Source organism: Pithys albifrons, chromosome 7 (genome assembly GCF_047495875.1).
Source record: "Pithys albifrons albifrons isolate INPA30051 chromosome 7, PitAlb_v1, whole genome shotgun sequence".
NCBI classification, from domain to species: Eukaryota; Metazoa; Chordata; class Aves; order Passeriformes; family Thamnophilidae; genus Pithys; species Pithys albifrons.
The window spans coordinates 4,735,657-4,758,031 of NC_092464.1; the positions used below are offsets into that span (position 1 = coordinate 4,735,657).

Here is a 22,375-nt window from a genome sequence, read left to right on the forward strand (position 1 = left end):
TGGTTCTCTTTAAGTGAAAGACATCTATTCCCTCTGAGACATCATCCAGTATCTCAGAGAGGCAAAGTTGGTGTCTGATTCAGTCTGATTCCACTCTTTGGTTACTCTGTCTGGTGTGATGTTTGTGGTTATAATTGAAACTGTTTCTCAAGTTACTTTAGTGGTATTGTATAAATTCCTTAAGGTTATGGACACAGCAAGGACCTCACTGTGTTAGATGTTACACCAAGAGCTGGCCTTGCCCTTCCTGCAGCAAGGATGCTTTTTGCAGTGGAAATACTCATGGGCCTAAAACTGGAGATATAAATTATTCCAGAAGCTTTAAAGAGGGGAAAAAAGCACTACCAAAAAAGCAAGGGGAAGTCATCCTTCTATGGGCATGACTGTAAACCATATCTGAAAGTCATTTGGGCAAGAACTGAGCAATTGGATCCATTCCATGATCCCATATGGAGACTTGCTCCTTCCAACTAATCAGAATTGTCTTCTCTTGCATTCCTGAACCTCTGCATATTGATCTCGTTGGCCTTAGTGTATTTCCTAAAGAGCAAGGGTTACATTTCCTATACCATACCCACACATATATGTGTGTGTATCTGTGCCTGTACATGTCTCTGTTTCCATGTTAACCTTGACCAATTTCACCCGTAAAGCCAGACAGGAGGATGAACAACCCTACAAGTTTCATGAAAGGAGATGACTGGGAGAAGAACCTCCAGGAGCACCAAGACTGAAGGAAAAGCTGCAGTATGAGTTCAGCCCTTCAAGAACTCAAGAGGAGTGAAGGGAAGTGACCTTGTAAGTGACCGAGTCAACAAAATCTTTGGTTGAACTTTGCAACCAGCTACGAGGGCAAAGCTCTGATCAGGAGACTGTAGGAACAATTTACTTAATCCTTAGACAGTCACAATTTGGGGTTGTTTTGCTCTGTTTCAATGCAACTTTTAAGATTATGAGGCTCCAGTTCTGAACAGCACAATAAGCACAGACAAATCATAACAGAAGGTTGTGGAGCTGGAAAACCCTCCTGGTTCCAGGGCACTTGCCCAATGTCTGTGCACAGGCAGCTTCAGGCTCCCCTGACCAACTCTCCTGAGTTCACATAATCCTGTTGCGTGTGAGTTTCCAGTCCCAGAGGTGGATGTTTAAATGCAATAAAAAATTTGCTGGATTTATTCCTCCTTTTCCATTTTCATGAACAAACTCATATTAATTGGAAGCATGCAGCTTTGGGATATGGTTTTGTTTTCTTTTAATAATGAAAGGAAACAAATGTTGGTGTGCAACAGACAGGAGAGGACAAACTGGGCAAGCTTAAATATTTAAATATATTCCAACTGTTGAATAACCAGAGGAAAAGGGGAAATAATGCTGCTTTGTGAAAACTTTTGCCAGTGTGTTAGGAGGATTCCAAGTGTTCTAGTGTATATAAGTGTCCATCTCCTTGCTAGGATGTTCAAGACGTACTAAATGGGATTCCTGCATGGAATTAGGAATGTAAACCTACTTTTAGGTGCTTTAGAGATGTCCTAGAGGTGTTTTATGCCTTTCTGAGTAAATGACAAAAAGCAAAATAATTCAGCAAGGCCTCAAAGAAAGATGTCCAGGTATTTCTGCTTCTGACTGAGGCTTGTTAAGCTTTTGTAAACTCTGAGAATTTGCTGGAACTCATTCCTCTGTGCCACTGTGATTTGTATGGCAAGTGATTTTGATTTAAGGAAAAAAAAAGGAAACAAGGACGATGGTGGAAAGGCACTGTCCTGTTGAGGAAAAGGCACCATCTCTCTGAAAGGAAGCAGTTGGCAGCAGAGGACTACACAGGCAGTGTGTAACACTGTTCCCTGTGGGAATCCAGCAGCTGGGCTGGGAAGGAGCAGGTCATGTCTGCTCCTGCTCCAGAATTGTGGCTGAGGGCTGTGTGTGCCTTAGGACACGGCTGGGCTTTTGGGGACAGTCCCAGCTGCAGCTGGGGGAAGGTGCTGACTGTGATTCACACACAGCTGGCTGTCCTCTGGGCAGATGGCAGGGAGCAGAGAAGAAAATAATCTTATTAGGCTCATTGCTGGCATTGGGAAGAGCAGGGCTTGGCCTGGTGCCCACATCCTAACAATTCCACAAACACATACATTGTATGGAGAGGCCTCACTGGATGTGTAGGGCAGGGAGTGATTAGACCCAGGAACTGATGGGCCCCAACAGGGTCAGGCATCCAAATCCGTAAGACTCCAATTCCCTTAGCACCAACATTCATCCTAGAGCAGCCAGAGGGCTGGAAGCCCCTTGGACAAGTGGGCATGAAAATATGGGGCGATCTTGTTTTGCTATTGCTTGCACAGGGATCTTGTCTGGCAAGTGTCTGTAGATGAGAAGAGCAGGACAAATGCCTCTTGTTTCAGAGACCAAGTGCACAAGGAACAGCCACACAGGCAGTTTTGGGATTGCCTGGCTAGAAGGGTGTACATGTTGTTGGGGAGTATTGAAAGGCTTGGTGCTGGGGCAAAAAAAAAGGGCTTCCCATTGCAGTTGGGGAATAGCAAAAGAAATGCCCCACAGGCTTGGAGGTTTTGGGAAAGTTGTGCTGATGAATGTGGTGACCAACAAACTGGGACCTTTTTGCCCTGGGGTACATAGAAAGCTGCCAGACTTGCTCCTCATTATCTTGATGGTGGAGTTCCCCGTCACACCTGGTGACATTGCACCTCGGGCTTGGGGATGTCCCCTTGCTCCTGGAGGATTAGTGGGGGGTTCACATTCCACAGTGTCAAGGAGGATGCTCCCTTTCCTTCTCAGGCTTGTAGGCAGTCATAGAATCATAGGAAGAATTGGGCTGGAAGAGACCTTAAAGATCAGGTTTTTCCAATTCCCTTTCATAGGCAGGGACACCTCCCACTAGACCAAGTTGCTCCAAGCTCCATCCAGCCTGGCTTTGAACACTTCCAGGGATGGGGCATCCACAGCTCCTCTGGGCAACCTGTTCCAGTGCCTCACGACCCTCACAATGAAGAACTTCCTAAATCTATGTACTTTTAATTTAAAATCATCCCCCCTTGTCTTATCATTATCTGCCCAAGTAAAAAGTCAGTCTTCTCTTCAATAAACCACCTTTAATGCAATTTTTGCACATGGCAGTTCATAGCTGAGCAGTGGGAGAAACCTGTTGGTCCTGAAAGTTTTTGGGCAATGCAGTTAATATTTTACCTAATGCCTGGCAGGATGGAGTGGTGTCGAAGGGACTCTTAATGCTCCTGGAGGATTGTGGGGGGGAATCTGCAATTCACCTAATTTTGGAAAGAAGTCCCCATTGCACTCAAAGCTTGGGGCAGGGGGAACCCTCCTGTGCCTGGAAAGTTTGAGGCAGTGGATTCCCAAGATATGGGAGGATGAAGGAGAATCCCCGTTAATTCTGAAGGCTTGTGAGGAAGGCACCCCCATGGCATTCAGAGCTTGGGGAAAAGGATCTCCATCGCACTCCGTGCTTGGGGAGGGGTTTTCCCCATTGCTTCTGAGTCCCCATTGCACACAGTGCCTGACAGAGTGGGGAATCCCTCCCGCACTCAGTGCAGGGGGAGAGGAAGATCCCGCTCGCTCCTGGAGGCTGTGAGGGTCGCTCTCCCGCGGGGTGCCCCCAGCCGCCTCCATCCCCGCGGCATCCTGGGCGGAGGGCGGGCTTGGCTCCCCCTCCCTGTCTCTCCCTCCCTCCCTCCCTCCCTCCAGGGGTTTGCCCTGGGACGCGCCGGCGGCGCCGGGCTCGGCTCCTGGACGGCGGGCAGGGGTCAAGGGCAGCGGGCGGGGGGAGATGGCAGCGCCGGGGCAGCGCGGGGGCTCCGGCTGAGCCCCGGGGACACCCCGAGCCCCCCATGGCCGGGCGGGCGCCGCAGCGCAGCCTCCCGGCAGCGGCCGCCGCCGCGCTCCTGCTCCTGCCCGTAAGTGCCTAGCACGGGGAAGGGCTGGGTGGCAGGGGACGGGGACAGGGGCTGGGGCAGGGAGGGAAGGAGGGGAATGCCCCACGACCGCGGAGAAGGCGCCGGGGCTGCCCCGGGATCCGTCGCCCACTCCCTCCCGGGTGCTGCTGTCCCTGGACTGAGAACCCGGACGGGTCCCTCGCAGGTGCTGCTGTCCCTGGGCTCTGGGAGACCCCGGACGGGTCCCCCGCAGGTGCCGCTGTCCCTGGGCTCTGAGACCCCGGACGGGTCCCCCGCAGGTGCTGCTGTCCCTGGACTCTTGGAGACCCTGGACGGGTCCCCCGCAGATGCCGCTGTCCCCGGGCTCTGAGACCCCGGACGGGTCCCCCGCAGGTGCTGCTGTCCCTGGACTCTGAGACCCCGGACGGGTCCCCCGCAGGTGCCGCTGTCCCCGGGCTCTGAGACCCCGGACGGGTCCCCCGCAGGTGCTGCTGTCCCTGGGCTCTGGGAGACCCCGGACGGGTCCCCCGCAGGTGCTGCTCGTCCCGGCAGTCCAGGGATCCGTCCCGCTGGCCCCTTCCTGCTCCATCACAGGTGCGCTCAGAAAGGGGCTCAAGAATATCCTCTTTCTGCACCCACTCACCTCGGGGTCCGCTCAGCTCCCCGGGGCTTAACATAGCCCTTCTTAGTGTCCCTTCCCCTGTGAACAGCAGCCTCCCTGTCCCCTTTCCTCGCCAGAGGAGATCCCAGCGCAGGGACCGCGCTGGGGTCACATCTCGCTGTCCCAGCGGGAAGTTTTCCCTCCATCTCCCCGTTCCCTGGCTGGTGCCCGCTGTCCCCGACCTCTCGCCCCGGTGCCTCTGGCAGCATGTGCTCAAGCAGGGCTCAGCAGCAGCGGTGACGAAGGGCAGGGCTCAGCCCACGCATCCACCATCCAAGCGTTTGCTCCCAAGTTTCTCTCCGGTGAAATGTACGGGAAGCTTTTCAGTGTGGTCCTTCTTCATCACAAGCATCTTTCTGGATGATGCTGGGATGATGTGGAGAGAAGGTTGGCCTGTGTCAGGCTGGACTTAAAACAGCTTTCCCAGCCCACACCCCTAAGTCAGGCTGAGTGCTTTGGTGGCTTGTTTTGAGCGATAGTTTCAAGAGTGCTAAGTCAGACTTGTAAAACAAACGTGAGGGATTAAGCAGGAGGAACATTGATAGATGCTGTGCAGAATTTGTAAAGGCTGTTCCCACAGCATTAAAAAAGTGACAGTGACCCTTCTGAACTGCAGCGCAACTGGCCCGCCTTTGACATTTCCTTAGATAAAGACAGAAGATCTGTTCTGATTCCTTAAGTTCGTCATTTTTGGTTTGGTTTGGTTTGTTTGGGGTTTTTGTTTGTGGTTTTATTTTGTTTTCTCCCCTCTCTAATTTACAAATAGAGAAAAGCCAGGTCAGGAAATACAACAGGCTTCAAAGAGAAGCAACAATTTAATCTTAAAAGCAACATTTCAATCTTAAAATCTTTGTGGTAGCTTCCTTAGAAGACAGAAAATACTTTCCAGTGTGGGGTTTCTCCCAGTCAGAGATCAGTGCACGTGGGATCACAGTGGCATGGGCCTACGCATTGCTGTTTTCAATCCCAAACCAGTTTTTCCTAGTTTTTGTTTCTTAGTCCTTTTTCTCTTCCAGGCTGTGTTTTCCCTTACTGACTTATTTTGGTCCATAAAAATATCTCAGTTTGTGTTTAGAGAAGGGAACTTGCCAGTGAGGTTATCAAAAGTACTCAGCTACTGGGTGCTTAGCCAGACTAATTCTTTCTCAGTGAGACCAAAAATGTCATCTGCTTCTTCTTTGGATATAATCTATGGACAGTTTTCCAGATCCCCTGCAGCTTTGCATTTGAATTAGTTCTGTAAATTTTGGTTGTTATGTTGCTGCTTTAGAACAAAAGTGCTGCCTCTAAAGGAAAAAAAAAGAAAAAAAAAAGTATATTAAAAGTGTCAAGTTTTCATAAAGTGTGTTTAATCTGAGAGAAATGTGTACTCTGAATATATTCCCTGTGCTTTTCTAGAGGAGCTTGTTGGGATGTGTGATACTTGTGTCTGTTAGGGATTCATGTGTGCACCTGTGAGGGAAATAACGTGGTGGAATTTGATCTTCAGCCTCACCTGCAGAACAGCTCTGGTTGCTCCAGCTGTAGCAAAAGCTTTTGCTGCTCCTTTGGAGTGTTTTCATCCGTGAATGTTGCTGGTAAATCTGTATCTCTGCTTTACAGCTGGATGAGACTTTGCACCAAGAGCAGTGTTTTAAAACTTTGGCTCAAATCCAAAAGTTCTTAAGTTGTTGTTTAACTTGAAAACACTCAAAAATGGACTCCAAGTCAATGACTTTATTCACACTTGTGGATTTGAGAAAAGGAATAGCTGCTTGTGGGAGCAGGTCCTTACCCAATTAAGGGAGTTTAAGTTTTCACAGCAGCCAAGCAATTGTGTTTTATGAGAACTGCAGGTTTGCAACACCCACGAGATGAGGCAATTTTCTAGTACAGAATTAGATCTGCCACATGAAAATGCTGGTGCAAATGACCTGACAGATTTCACAGGGCTGGTCAGCAAAAGGGTGAAGACTTGCACTGAGATTTATGTTCTCTTAAAAGGGCTCTCTACTTATGATACACTGGAAAATACGTTTAATGTGAAAAGCAATCAAAGGCAAATGAATCTTTTGACATTTTCATATAGTCTTTGCTAAATTCACATAATTTGGAGAGGGGATATTATTCATCAAAACCAAAAGCAAAGCTCACTATAATTCATATGTTCTCTTCAAGCTGTTAAAACAGCCCAGGCAGTGTGAGGGTATCAGCCAGTGGTGACAAGTTAAATAATATTCCTGGTCTGAGAGTGCCAAAATTCAGCCCCATTGTGAATTAATGCAGCATAAACATCTCATCAGGAGAAGCCTTTCCTGGGGTAGTACATTGTCAGGGTTTAAATCTGTAACCATCTCCTGGCAATTACTGGATGGTTGAGGGAGGGAGGTAGTTGTGTGCTGGTGTTGGCTGACTGGTAGTTCTGCCATGACACACTTCAGTGATGATATTCAAGCTGCCCTTAGCCAGCAAAAAGCAGCTGTAGCTTTTGGTCATATAAGGCAAGTGCTTACATATTATTATTCTGACAAGAGCAGAGGAGAAATAATGATTAAGTTCTCTAAACTCTGTGACTTTCATGTTCCAAACCAGAGCATGGCTATGCCTGCCCTGCTGAAGCTGGTGGAGGAAGAAAGAGCTCTGTCAGGTGCAGACTTTTTCATCTCAACATCATAAGTTCTAACTCCACTAGTAAATTCAGATTTGCAGGACAGCTCTCCAGCCTTCAGGCCAAATGCCAGAGTTTGTGCCCATATGATTAAGCTCCTTCAGCTTCTGAGCTAGGGAGATGCTGTGCAAACTGCCCAGTGAGGTGGTCCATGGGGCAGCCTAACTCCAAGATCATTCCCAGGAACTGTTTGAGATACCACCAGATTGCTTGGGGCAGAAATGTGGCCAGGAGCCATCCTAAAAAATTAACAGTATAAATGATTAAGTACTTAAACCAGACCTTTGCACTGCTTTCTTTATTAGCTTAGATGGAGTGTATGCACTGCCATCACTCAGCACTCTCCATGAGTGCCTGGGGGAGGTATTTTCCTCTATGGCAAATCCTTATTTGCTCTGGATTTGGCAATCAGCTTTCTTTGTGCCAGGAGTACTGTGGGATCCTGTTGGGGATGTGCTGCTCTGAGGGATTCACCATGAGCAAAACAGGGTAGTGCATAATACCAACTTTTTAAGGAAGTGTTTTGATTTTAATTTTGCCCTATATATTAGTAAACCAGATATTTAAAAATATTGTATTAGAACAAACATTTGCACATTTATAGATTCTTTTAATGGTTCTGCAGATTTTATTTTGGGGGAGAGGGGGAGGTGAGGAAATGTGGGTGGTAACAACAGGCTGCACACACTGCTGAATCTGTTCTTTTTAAATTTATATCCCTTTCAGGTTTGCAGCACTGCAAACCCAAAAAGGAGACTTAGAGGGAAAGCTGATTTACTTTAGATTAAAAGTTTATCCAGTAAGTGACATTTCTGCAGGAATTTCTTTTTCCACATTGTGACTATGAATTGAAACAGATCAAATCTCTATCATGCCCATGTCCTGTTTTCTTTTAACCTGCACTAGTTTTAATCCCAAATGTGGTCTGCTCTCCCTTAAAGTGCAAACATGAATTGTTGGATGTAAAGCTGGAGCTGTCCAGCGAGCCACTGGCACCTCCTGTAGATTCACAATAACACGTGTCAAAGCACTGAATAAACATTGTCTTTGCCTCCTTGTCTTTTTATTCATAGCAACAAAACTCTTCCTTATGATTTGCTTTATCAAACTATTTCTTTATACAGAGAGGGGGTGGATTCCCCATCCGTGGAGGTTTTTAAACTGAAATTGGCCGTGGCACTGAGTGCCATGATCTGATAAAGGGACTGGAGTTGGACAAAGGGTTGGACTTGATGATCTCTAAGGTCTTTTCCAACCCAATCCATTCTATAATTCTATGATTCTATTTAATTGCTTTCTTTTACTGCTAATCATTTTTAAAAATCTCAATAGCTTTGAAAATAGCTGCAATTGATTTCAGCTGACCAATGTTGTGTAAAGAGCTTTATGTGTTTCATTTTTCTTCTCTGAGGAGATGGATAAATTTGATTGTGGCCCTTGTTACAGGAGAAGACAAATGGAAACGAGTCATTTAGCACCGTGATCAGTCAGTGAACAGTCCTGTCCTTCAGAAGGATGTCTGCTTGAATTCCATCAGTCATGTCCCAGTGCATGAAAATTTCATTTCCAGTTTCTGTTGCCAGTGGGGGATATTTGTTAGATGCTTCCTGCGATGCTCCTTGACATACACATGTCAAAGCTGTTGGAAGTACTTCTCACTTCTCTGGGTCTGGGATCATATTTGTTGGCTCTCCAAGGAGATGTTCTGCCAGATCTACAGTCTTGACAAAGGCTGGTGCATTTGGGAAGGGCTGTGGGATGGACAGAGGAAGGCAGTGCACAGGGATGGATTTCAACATCCTGTCCTGACCTCTGGCTCACGAGTCCCTCATTGCTGTGCAAGGGAGACCACGCTGAGGGTCGGGGTGCCGGGAATGTGCTGCCCCTGCCTGTGCACATCATGTTCCCCAGACTGGCAGCTCCATTGTGGAGCTACATGGATGGAGAACTTGGAAACTGTCCTTCTGCTGGAACGCTCAATGACATGGTGTGTGTTTGTGCAGGTACACAGCGTGTTTTCAATAAATCACAAAGAAAATCCATTTGGTAATTCAAGAGCTCAAAAGTCCTGCTTCAGCAGAGATGTAATAAAATGAAACTAATTAAAGCTCTATAAACTTTTGCATAATCCTGGCTGAGTAACTGTCCACTCTGGGGTGTGTATGCCGGGAAAGTAAATAGTGAGCAATGCAGATGGAGATTAAAATACATTAGCTGTCCTCACTGCAATGCTAAACCCTTGCCCTGGTAATAGTAGCTGAAGTGCCAGAGGACTGGAAAGCAGCCACTTGCCTCTGAGGGCTATGGGATAATCTCTCCTGCTGTTACCCAGGTTCCTGGGATGCAGGAGGCTTGTTGGGTGCTGTTTGCTCTGCACTGCCATAGCTTTGGGAGTGCTGCTCTCTAGCAGAGGAGGCTTTTCTGTTGATAAAGAAGGAGGAAAGAAGGCAAAAGTGAAGGAAAGGAAGTGTGCTGATGTGTCAGAACAGGTCGGTGTGGGGCTGCCTGCCAGGCTCTGCTGCCAGGCTTATCCAGGCAGGGACTAAAGTATCAATTCCCTTTGAGTGGCAGTAGCAGACTCCACAGCCCAGACAGAGCTTGGGTTTCAGGAGGCCCTGTCAGCAGAGGCAGAGATGTCCCCTGAACCAGCACCAGTGGCTGCACTTTGCAGTGTGGCCATCACAGCTGTAACCTCCCTGCTCTCTCTGTTCCAGCCCCTGGACTACTCAAAAGAGTACTCTGTTCCCACTCTTCCCTTGGGTTGTGGGTGAAGGCATCCAGGGATCAGTCTGCTCCTCCTGTTACCAACTGACTCTTCCAAAGCAGAGAGGAAGGCCAGGGTTATCCCTCTGTCTGATGATAATGATGTCCCAGAGCACGGGAAACAATTTTGTCCAGGTGTGCTCCCTATCAGATGCACTGAGGATCTTTCCTCATCCTGCCTCAAAACGTGCCTGCTGGGAGATCAGCTATTTAGTCCATCTGAGACACCTTCCAAGGTGTAAGAAACCCTTATTTTATCAAAACAAGTGTCTTCATGAATATTTTGATGTCTTGTCAGACTTTCAGTGTTTCTTTCTTTCAGAGAGAAAAGAGTTTAAAAGAAAATTTTACCTTTAAGTACAAAAATAATGGAAAAATATCTTTTCATAGTATCTGGTATAATATTGTAATTATGGTTATGTGATCAGGCTTCAAAAAGATTAAAAACATAAGGGAAAACACCCTCAAAGCCTCCAGATGACTGATTATTGTTCAAGATACAGCCTATAAGCTGGTAATTATTGCATTACCAAAATAAATTGTTTGGGGAGTAATTGTTATCTATGATTCTTTTTACCAGAGGGACTATGATACTAGAACCAAGGAATGAAAAAATAATTTGTGCTGGAAAGGACTGTTAGAAGCATCTTGTCCAGTGGCCTTGTCAAAGCAGGGCTAATTCCAAAACCACATAGTGCTCATCCAGTTCAGTTGTGAAAATCTGCAAAGATGGAGCTTTCACAGCATCTCTGAATGGTTTTTTAACACATCTCAGAACTTCTTTTCTAATGCTCAGTCGTTGTCATGGTGCATAACTTTTTCTTTATTTTCTGTGAGATTGTGTCTCACTTCAGCTTGTGAATGATGCCTGTCTTGTTCTTCTGCTGTCAGCTGCTGGGAAGAGTCTGACTCCTCTGTCATTCCCCTTCAGGTAGTTGTTAGACCTTCTCTTGTTCCAGTCTTGGAGTTAAATTTCCCTGTTTCAGATCTAAAGGTGGGCTCCAGCCCAAGAGTTAACAGTTTCAGGAAAATGGAATGGATGGAGAGAAAGAGAATTATAAATGAACCAGTGAGGTGACACTGGTCATCAGCAGTGACCTACTGTGAAATCTTGGGTTTAAGGAACATTTTAGAGAGGATAGAGAGGTACAATTTTCATCATTCCATGGAAAGTTGAGCAGATATCACTAGTTGATTAAAACCTAAAGATGGGAGATGGATTTTTACTTTTTTTAGCTGGGAGCATGTTGGCAGAGACCTGAAAGACAAAGATTAGGAGCTCACATTTGTAGAGCTTGAATTGGGAGGGCCTGTGAGGGGAGACCTTGAAGTATAGTGAAAATGGATGGGTGAATGATCCTTGCAGAGCCTTTTCAGATGAGAGGTAGCTGAGGTACTGGAATTCATTTAAGTAAATATAACTCGAGCTACTCTGGGTTTCCTGTGTGCTTTGTCTCCAGTTCATGTGTTATCTCATGCTAAGGGACATGTTTAAAGCAGAAGTGATGGACTGTTCCTTGATGGTGCTTCCTTCTTTCACTGAGTGTTAGGCAGCCTAAAGCAATGCCTTCTGAAATGTGTGGGTGAGGTGAATCACGTTTGAGCTGCTGAAGGGATTCATAGTGATGGGAGTGAGGTGGGAAGAGTGGAGAAGAATTAGTCATGGGTTTGGTGTGAAGAACTAGGGAGGCAGGAGTGCTGTGAGGGGCTTGCTGTCCTTCCAATTTCTGAATGTGATATCCACAGATCTAGGGAACGAATAACAAAACTCTTGAAGGATATCAGACTGAAAAGTCAAAAATTTTATTCAAAGGGAGCTGTAGCCTTTGATTCAAATGGTATTTTGCTTTTTAACATCTCATGTGGCTTTGGAAGGGCATGGAGGTATTTGGACAAGGGGCCTTAAACAGTTTTGCTTTGTATCTTGTGACTCAGAAGATCCCTTAGCACGTGCATGGTGTTCATTGGATGAAGAACCTTCCCTCTACACCCCCTATTCACCAGAACATGTAGGGAGATGCTTCATGGCAGTCAGATCTCCAAGTTTCAAAGACAACAGTGAAGTTCAGTGGTGGGCTTCATGCAGCAGATGCTTGAGGGGTTTTTTCATTTATTTTTGAATAAGGATTAATTTAATTTCATGCTTTGAACTGAGCATGTGTTTAGTTGTCTTATTGAACTGGGGTCCTAATTCCCTTTCCAAGCAGACTTATAGTCTCTTTTTCCAGACTTCCTGGAAGAGCTACAGAATACATCTGGCCTCTAAGATCACAGAGCAATGTCTTCTGGAGCCTTTGGGGTTCTGTAGTTAGTAGCACTATTTTATCTATCCACTTGGATTAACTTAGAGGTGAGTAATGACAGGGAGTTGAAAGAACTGAAGGATGACTGGAAAGGGAGACTGTTTTTCTTGAGCTGTGCTCAGTGTCTTTCTTTTTACTGTAACCCTATCTAGCTCAGGTTTCAGGTTGCAAGTTCCTGTGAAAACTTGTAATTAGACTTTCTATCACAAATGGGAATTAATTTTCTGGTGAAGCAGAATCAAACAGCTGTGTACTGCCAAATGCTGCTGCATGAGCAATTTTAAATGACTTGAGTTGAGAAAGGCCAGAAACACCTTGAAGCAGAGAGGACTGACCTTTTGGGTGCTTCAAAAAGAGAAGTATTTGGACCATGCTGGCCCTCTTTTCCCTGTCATTCAATGAGCATCTCTTTTGCATACATCTCGTGGATGAAATACCACATGACAGTGACTAAAAATCCATCCTGGCCACACTGAAGATGAATTTCCCCTCCTTTCCTGTACTAATCTGTTTTCCTCCTGAAGTAGCATTTTTCACTCCTCTGGTTGTGCATATTCCTTCAGGTCATTGGTAGTCAGCAAATATTCCAGCTCTCCTCCTTCTCTCCCATATGTTACCATCTCTTAGAGGGAAAGAGTTGCTGAGATGATCACTGGCATTTGTTATTAGTGTATTCATAGAATACCTGATGTTTTTTCTCAAAGCATCTGTTTTCAAACACAAGTACCAGTGATGGCAGGAACACCTGCAGAACTTGCCAGATGCCCACTTGTCCTGGGAACTCCCTAACTGCATTCCAAGGGAGTGTGGGGTTTGCCATGGAAGTGTGGGATTCCCTTTGATGTTGCTGCTTCGAGCTCTTTCACTAATTATATTTTCATTTTGAAGTTAGATGCATGGGCTTCCCTAAGCTGAGCTTCTCTGGATACAAACTAACAGTAGTTGCTTTGACTTGGACCTCTGCCCTGAGAACATCTTTCCCAAACATTGACATGAGCACTGGATGTCATTGTAGGGATGGTGCATCAGGAGAGCTTTACTTGGTAAGGTTGTCTTTGAGCCAGGAGTATCTCTCAAAGGAATTTTGATTACACTTGCATCTTGAAGAATGAAAAATTAAATGCAGGTAGTATTTATTAAACTGAAAAACTAAAATACAGATTGTATTTATTAAACTGAAGAACTAAAAATTAGGTAAAAGGTAGTATTTATTTCAGCAGTGCTGCTTCACAGAGGTGAAGGGTAGGAGTAAGCACCCTCCAAACATGACCCATGCCATTACCAGAGGTGTCCACTCAGAAAAGGAAAGGCTTTGACTTTATAGAGTACACATGGATAGTTTGGGCTGAGACTTTGCTTTTATGTGGCAATAGAGACATGAGGTGGGTCCCTCTGTTGTCAGCTGTGGACTGAGCACATGTATTGTAGTTGATAACTACAAGATTGTTTGATGTCTGAAGGTCACTTCATCTTGCTCAGTGAAAGAAAGACAATAGTAATGCTCCAGATAATTTTATAGGATGGGGATGTGCTTCTGTCTTCTCAAGCCATCACCTCTAAGAATGTTTTTACCTCTCCTTTTGAATGTAGGGTCTAAATAAAATTTATGAAGGATTCATCTGAGTGACTCTGTCCTTATAGTGGGTGAGACTCAGCCAAGGCAGTCAGTGGAGGCCATTTCAATGTAAACATTTAAAATATGAGAGGTGAATTTCATCTGAAAAAATTCTGCTTCTCTTCCCGAATTGCAAAGGAATCCCTGTGAGATCAGCTCAGCTGTTGGATTGTTTTGGAGTCTGAGCTATTTAATACAAATCCCACTGCTTGTCTGTGGGTGGCTTTCAGATGAGACGCTGCTGTAGTTCCATGGGATGGATTTCTCTGAGACCTCGTAAGTACTAGAAACAACTTTTTTTTTTCTTTTTTTTCTTTTTTTTTAAAGGGAGAGTTTGTGCTCTGCTCCTTTGAGGCTGTCTCAGATGTCAGCACCTCTGCTTTTGCTCAGCAGGCCACCAGCAGATGTTTTACTGGGAGGCCTAACAACTGGCTTTTATTAGACAACTGGAATAAGGAATCTGGGAATTCTTATATGAGAATGGGAAAGTGGAGCATATGCATCTGTCCACGTTTGGCAGCATCCACTGTCTCTGAGCTTACCTCCATCTTGGCAAGGAATGTTCCACTGTCATGTGTCATCCTTTTCCACTGGAGTTCTTTTCTTCAGCTTTCAGTCTTGCTGACTTCATCCACTGTGCTGTTACTGTTAGATATTTAAACTTACAAGATTCTCCATTGTATCCCTGTGGGAGCCTGTATGGACATTTTTGGATCCTATCCATAGCTTGGGTTTTTTTTTATATTATTAGAGTCATTTCTTACAGGTTGAGAGAAGGAAACAACCTCTCACAATTTTACAACAGCAGTGCTCGTTTGCTTTTATACATCTATATTGCAAGATAGTGGAGCTCAATTATTTTTCAAACCAGGACTCTGTTAATTCTTTTCAAAACGAAGTTACAAGTCCCCTCTAATCTGCATGAAACAACCACAAATTCTGGTAGGAACTAAGAGCAGGCAACACTCAGATCAGTCAGATATTTGTCTATGCCCAGATCTGTCTGTGCGGATCCACTGAGGTGCGTTACATGTGGAATGTTTCATTATGTGTTTTTATGTCTTCATGATAAAAATCTATGAGGACTTGTATGACAAAGAACAAATTCTGCATAAATAAATGTTTGGGAGCCCTTCATTTGATGGAGGAGCACACACTACTGTGTCTTGCTACTATTAACAGCATAACGTAGCAAGATGTTACTCTCCCTTACGTTGTTGCTCTTTTCACCTGCCCTTCCCATGTCTAGAGATGATTTTATGGTGGGTTCCTCTGGTTGTTGCCCTCTCACAGAGTGAGAAAGGTCTCACAGACCTTTCATGGATTAACAAGAGGCAATGATCATGGCCAAGGGGAAAGGTCTGATGAAATGACCACGAGAGAGGCAGACAGTGACACACCAGAGCAATTCATCCACTCCTTTTCTGAAAGTCCTCTCAGATGAGAATGGGAAGTTGACCAAAGGCTCCATATTTTTTTCTGAAGACTCAGAGCTGTCCTGCAGATCCTTACTTGGTGCCTCTATTTTGGAAAGTAAAGGACTCATTTCCACCTCAGTCTTTGGCTCTGCACATTATTTTTGTCTGTTCATGAATGTCCACAGTGGCTCAGAAAAATTAAGAAATTTCTGTGCATGTTTCAGGTAAAAGTGCAAGACAACATGGAATGGATTTGGTGGGAAGAGATCATGGAATAGCTGTCTTAAGAGAAATGCTGTTTTAGTAAAGTAACACATTAGTAACTCAAAGCAAATATTTAAATATTTCAAAATAAAATTTCAAAATAGATACACTGCCACAGGCCCAATTATTTATCTTTACAATCCTACGTTACTGAAATGTTTTTCTTGTTTTCCTTTTTTTTTGTTGTTGTTGCTGTTCTGTATTATTTTAAGAGGGACTTTTAGTCCTCTAGGGTTTGTCTAATTTAAATACAATTATTTTTAAAAGTTTTACACACAAGAAGGCTGTTCACTGTGGTCAGGGGAGAGAAAATGAAACCAAAAGTAACCTAATATGCAGAAGGAGCTTTTCCCCCCAGCCAAATTAACCCAAGCTGACCCTAAGCCAACGTGACATTTAACCTTTCCTGTTCCTGCCCATGCTGTGCTGTGCTGACCTCTGTCTGTTCTTTCCCATCATCTCAGGAGGGGACAGCTGGACATGCAGCGTATTTACAGTACAGGGAGATGTTTCGAGTTACTTCTTTGAAGTGAGGCAGTCTGGCCTGGGAGGTGGAGGGTGGAAGGGAGGAGATGCCTCTGCCGTGTCAGCTCCCGTGACTGGGTCTGACAGGAGACATGAGCACTGCAGAGTTGCCTCCTGGCAGGCTGGGCTGCACCTCCGTGCCCTTGGGATGGAATCTGTGCTGGATGCAGAACCTCCTTTCTCCGTCTCCTTGACCTGTGCACGGTCAGTCCCCTGGGATGGAGCCTTTGCTGTGAAAGGCAGGAGTTTGACTCTCCCTGAAGGAGAAACAGCAGCTTTGTGGGTTTTATGTGGAAAGAATGAAGTCTGAGCCAGGCTTTTTGTTTTCTATTTCAAGACTTCCTATTTTATAAGATGACAGCAAAGTGAGAAATAGGTAGAAATGGTGTCCTACAAAGAACAGTTGCTCTTTAGAGACCAACATTGCTGATGGATTCTATTGTCACGATCCCCATTCCTATGAAGTGACAAGGAACTCAGTGACATGAAAGGGGTTCTGCAATGACTTCACACCTCTTAGAGCACTGAAATGTAGCATCAACACTGAAGGAGTAGGGTCGTTTTCCTGAGTAAAAGCCGCCTGTATTGTGTTGGAGTCATTGTGCATAAATAGAAAAGGAAAAGCACTTTATGTGTTACCACAGCTTTATATACCCTCAGAAATAGTTGGGAAGGTTGTGTTTCATATTCTGAAAATGGAAGTTTCTATCACTGATGTCTCACTCCTGAATTTTCTTGTCACATTTAGTTCTGCCTTTCTTAAAGGGCTTTTCAAGAGTTTCTCTTCCTCCAGGCAGAATCCCAACTCATATCTGTGTTGAGTTGTACAGTTCTGTGGGCTTCTCTCCTCTCTCTGCACTGGGCACTTCAATAATTTGATTTTGAGTGTGAAAATTACAATATACTCCTTGATTTCAACTCTAAATATGTATCTCCTAAAATTTACTTGGGGATGATTATCTTGTAGTGAACTTACAGCTTTCTTGAAGTGCCCATGTGGATATTACTGCTTTTCTCACATGAGCATTTGCCCTCAGTGGAGGGCTCAGCACTCTGAATTCTGACAGTCAGAAACTCATATCTTTCTTCCTGCCCAAAACAAACCAAGAATCACCTTATAGGGACGCCCTCCTTGTCCTATTTATTCTATGGAACCACTTTCCTCAAGCCCTTTGAATTGCCTGACACCAATTGCTTTATCTCTTGATTGTGGAAGGATCTTTAGCACCCATGTAACCATTAAAAGTGGGTTGAAAAAATTCTACACATGATCTTTAATGGGAGGTGATTTATCTTCACTGTTTTAGGCATCTACTTTTAAGTGAGACAAATTGAATCCTGAGTTTTGTTAATGGTATTGAGCAGCTCCCACAAGAAGAGATCCAGAATAGGGGGTTCATTTGTAGATGCCTGTATCTAGTCAGATGAATTCCATGTCATGTCCTGGAGCTAAGAGGTATAACCACAAACTTTCGCCATCATGATGAGATACCTATACCTGAACCAGTTAGGAATGGGAAATGCTGTGAAAGTGCTGGGGATTGTTGTGCTCTCTGCCTCTTATTTACTGCTTGTTTTATTTCTGTTTGTTCATCCAGATAGTTCTCCACTGTGAAACTTCTGTGAACCTGCCCTTGTCTGTTCTGCTGGAAAAGTACTGTGAGGCTTTGTCAGCCCGTACCAATGTCACAGGTATTTATTTCTCCACTTCTTGTTGGCTTCTTGTTACTGTAGGATCTGTTTTCAAAGTGTCCTTGCTCCAGGAACATCTTTTCCTGCTGAGATAAACATAGTGCCTCCACTCTTGTGTTTTCATTGGTGACAATGTGCAGTGGTGTGACACGGAAAGAAAACTTGGAATTTTACACACTCAAGGGAACTTGTAATGACAGCCCTTTCTACAATTTAATCTGTTAAATTACCTATACTTACTGACTGATATGATGGTTGAAGGTTAGAACAGTGTCTGTACCCAGATCAGTTTTTGAAAGCAGGGCAAAGCTCTGGCTAAAATACACCAGCACAAAAATGATGCTGTAGGAGCTGTGAAACTGGATCCAGCTTCGCTTCAGAAGTGGGAGAAGCACACTCAGAGTTGCAGCAGCACCAAGGGGTGTGTGCTGCAAGGAGTGATGATACTGGGGGGAAGGTTGTTTCATTCCTTCCCCTTCACTTCTCTTTCCCCCTGGTAAATCATTGTGGAGGGAAGAATTTAAAATATAACCAAAATATTATCATTCAGCCAGTTCTCCAATCCTGAGAAATGACAAAGGAAATGAGGCTCAGGGAAGAAAATATCTTTCCATATAATATGTCGGATTGATAGTGTTTTATTATGACTGTATCAATTCTTTAAGGGCAATAAGGTGATCAGACTCAAGTCTGAAAGTTGTGGTGCTTTACCTGCCTCTTAATTTGCATATAAATTGGAGTGTTGACCTGAATTATGAATCTGGCCCAAACTCTGTAACTTGTGCCATTGTGTTCCAGGAAGCAACTCTGCCTCATGTGGCATATAAATTTTAATGACCATCTATTCCATTCTGTAGTTGGAAATAAGGGGGAGATAGATGAGGTTCTGTCTTTGGGTCTTTCTTTCAGGTGTTCTTTGCCTTTTGAATGGTTTTGTAAATATTAGCGTAAAACTTACCCCTTGTTCTTGATGTATTTTTCGTTGTGCAGAGCTTCTATTGCAGAAAAAAACCCAAATTCCACATCAGGCTATCTTAGAAGTCAGTAAACAATTTATTTCTCAGTTGTTGACAAAAAATAATATTCTATGCTGCTTACATGATGCATAAACACAGGACATCTCTTCAGGCAGAGTGTGGCTACAAGAACAGCATTTTAATAGGAAAAGGAAAGAGAGAAGCCCCAGCAGCCTCTCTTCTATTCCACTATCACTGTCAGGTATCACTGATCAGAGGTAGAGCAATGTTCTGAAATGAATGTAACTTGATTTTTATATAGAGACAATCCTACCTGCAGCCTTTCTGGAACACACCTTCCCGTGATACTTCAAAATCCTGGGATCTGTATTATGCTTTGAGAATGGGTTTATATATTAAGTAAACCCCAACTGCTCCACAATCAGACCAGCTGGATGTAAGCCCAGACTCAGGCCTAAGCATGACCTGAACTTTGGTATATAGTAGCCAAAAGTTCACATTTTTACTTCACACAGACTGACCTTCTTGTCTCAGTCTGGTGGATTATTAACACAATTATGTTTCTTCTGTCCATCACATGTTCTTTTTGTGTTCTATGACAACTGGATCTTCAAAACAGCCTGGACTATTCACTTATGAGCCTTCTTGATATAAATGGAGGTCTGCAGCATCATGATCTCCTCTCTGTGGTTGGTAAAGCTCTAGTTGGTTAAAATCCAAAGCATGATTTCATCCTAAACTGGGATGTAAAATAGAGAACAAATTAAATGCTTTTTCTTTACCAGGAGGGTTGCAAGCTCCTGTGGCTAAGCCTATTTTCATCTTTCAATGCCCAAAAGTTTGTTCATCCTTCATTTTGAACCCTCATAATGACAAGGGTCCAACCCTCATGTTGGAACATTGGTGTGTGAACATTGCTCCCTTCAGCAGCATGGATGGCTGGAACCAGACCACAGAGCCTGCAGTATCTGAGTCTTTTCTCTGGCTCAGATTCTTTAACATGGTGCAGATATCATATTTTAGAAGTGGAAAAAATATCAAGAAAAGCAACCCAAGGAGAGCCATATTGAGCAATCTTTATTTAGCTGGGAGAGCAGTAAACATTAAGTTTTGTAAGTGGTTATTTTCCCTGTTTCCAGAAGATGCTGTTAATTAGTCCAATATGCTAATTTCCTCCTCTTATAATTACTAATTTCACCCTCCAAATATGTTCACTTTAACCATCCCAAACAGATGGCATAAAATGCTTTTGAGAATTTAATGCCTGTGCAATTTCACTGCGTTGCTGAGTGAATGACACTGTAAATTCAACCTGAAGTGATTTAAACCAAGAAATACTTTTTCAGAGTTAGAAGGCAACACTCTCTTTTGGGCATTATTTCCTTGAAAAATCCCAGGATGACACTTCCATGGTTGCTTGGGTTCGTTTTTTTGAGCTTGATGGTGTTGTCAATGAGTGGCTTAGGTTGTTAAAGAATCACCATCAAAGCTATTAACAAAAGTATGTTTAGCATGAATTTGTAAAGTGAGACTTAACAAAGTCCAGTGTCAAGGCCCACTCTATTACTTACTGCATGGGTGGAACATACAAAGGAATTGAGATAAATTGAGATAAAATGATTTACACAGAGACCAAAAATGCAAAACGGTAAGGGAGACCCTTCTGTTGAGTAATGAGGTTCAGAGCAGATCCCCCTTTGCTTGTTAAACTCTTGGTAGAACCTAAGTGTGACTAGGTCCAGTCTTAGTCTGAGACTTGTTTAGTGGTTTATATGTAAAGGATTACATGTCCAATTGATTAGAATCACCTAAAGAACCACCATCCAACATATCAGCAAAAGGTGAGCGTAATATGATGTTGGAGAAGTACCAGTTCACCACAGATGGAACCTTTACAGGGTTTCTGAAGTAGCAGCAGTCTGAGGTTTATTCACAGTTTTAAGGAGGATCTCAGGATTTTAGCACCACTTAATCATTGACCAATTAATTGTTTACAGAGGGAGTCAGTGGAATTTATTACAACTGGAATAGTCAGCTGTAGATCCAAGATGGCAACATTCATACTATGCTTGCTCTGGGGTGTCTAAATTCCCATCCTGGGCACAATCCAGTCATTTTAATTACTGGAGTTTTGAAAATTCTGGTAACAGTGGTACTGTTTCTCTTGGACTGTGATTCAAGGAAGGAGTGATTCAAGGCTGTCAGGGAATGACTGAATATTCCCACTGTCATACCATACATGGTCAGTTCTGTTCCCACCTTAACCACTCAAGTGTCTGATGTGGTCAAGGGACACTTCACCACCCAACTTGTTACATACAGGCCAAAGCCAAGCAGGAATTCCTGAGAATGTAGAGCAGTCCAGAGGAGGGCTGGGAAAAAGGGGAAATAAACCATCCCAGATGTGTGTTTGTGTTTGTGAACCTCAAGAAAAATTTTATTTAATTCTTACTTTGCTTCCATGTGTAATAGGAATTGGTTGAAATGACAGGGTTTTTTTATAAGTAACTAAGCTGAAGATGTTTCTGAGGTTGTAATCTCTGATCTGGCTTGGCTGGAATTACAGGAATAGCAGGATGACCAGATGACTGCAATTTTATATATCTATATATGATATAGGCTCTGAGTTAAAGCTTAAATTTTTGCAGGAATTTAGGTGACATGGGCCCTCAGTTCACACTGTTATTCCATGTGTTTTTTCATTATTCCCTTCACATCCTTTGACTTTCCCATCTTCTTTGTCTCGACTGAAAACTAAAAGTCTTGGTTTACATCTAAACCTACCTAATTCTGATCTCCATGGAAGTCTTTTGATCCCACTTTTTGGTCCATTGACACCTTTGGCCACACAATCTTTAAGACCTTGTCAAAAGATGATTCATCTGAAAACAAGAATTTTGTTCAAAAAATAAGCCAGACTGTGAATGGCCAGTGCTACTGTGCTGACTGTATGAGCATGAGGATGGCATTCTGTTTTTCTTCTCTTACCCTTCAGTCACTTTGAAGCCTGTAATTTGCATTTATGTTGTTTAAGCATATTCAGACAATCCAGTAAAGGGGAGGCAGTAGATTAGATGTCATGCATTTCATTTCAAGAAGTCCTGGAGTACACTGGGAGAGGAAAAATGATTGTTCCCCCTGGTGACTGGATCCTCATTCTGTGGGGGTTGGTTCCTTGCTCTCATTCTGGTCCCTGTGTAGTGCAGTGAAAGTCTGTTGTCTCACAGAAATGGTGTAAAAACCTCCTAATTCTGAGCAGGGCAGGATTGCCTCTCTATAAATTTGGGGTTATACTACTTGCTGTGTTGTTTTCTCCAATCTCTGGGGAAACTCTCCTTTAAGTAACATATTAGTGGGTGTAGGAGGAATGTATCCAGGGATGGATTCCAACACACAGCTCCTTCAAAGATGCTCATCCATCTCCAGCTAACCTGGCATCACTCAGAGATTGCCATAATTTCCCCTGTTGCTGAGACAGTGTCTTGTACCAGAGGCTTCTCCAGCACTTACAGTATCACAAAACTAGGAAGGTATGAATGGTGGTCTTCTTGGCTTGTTAGTTTTAAGTAGTGAATTTCAATCAATCATTCTTTAATCAATCATTCTTT

The 22,375-nt window shown here is 43.9% G+C and overlaps 1 protein-coding gene across 1 annotated transcript in view; it reads left to right on the forward strand.

The window, feature by feature from the left end:
- Window positions 1-3,726: 3,726 nt before the first annotated feature.
- Window positions 3,727-22,375, forward strand: part of CRHR2 (corticotropin releasing hormone receptor 2) — a 150,967-nt gene continuing 132,318 nt past the window's right edge. The window contains exons 1-2 of the mRNA XM_071560650.1: window positions 3,727-3,923; window positions 17,697-17,790. Coding sequence (XP_071416751.1) covers window positions 3,858-3,923; window positions 17,697-17,790 — 160 coding nt within the window. The 5' untranslated portion in view covers window positions 3,727-3,857. The remainder of the gene's footprint in view (window positions 3,924-17,696; window positions 17,791-22,375) is intronic.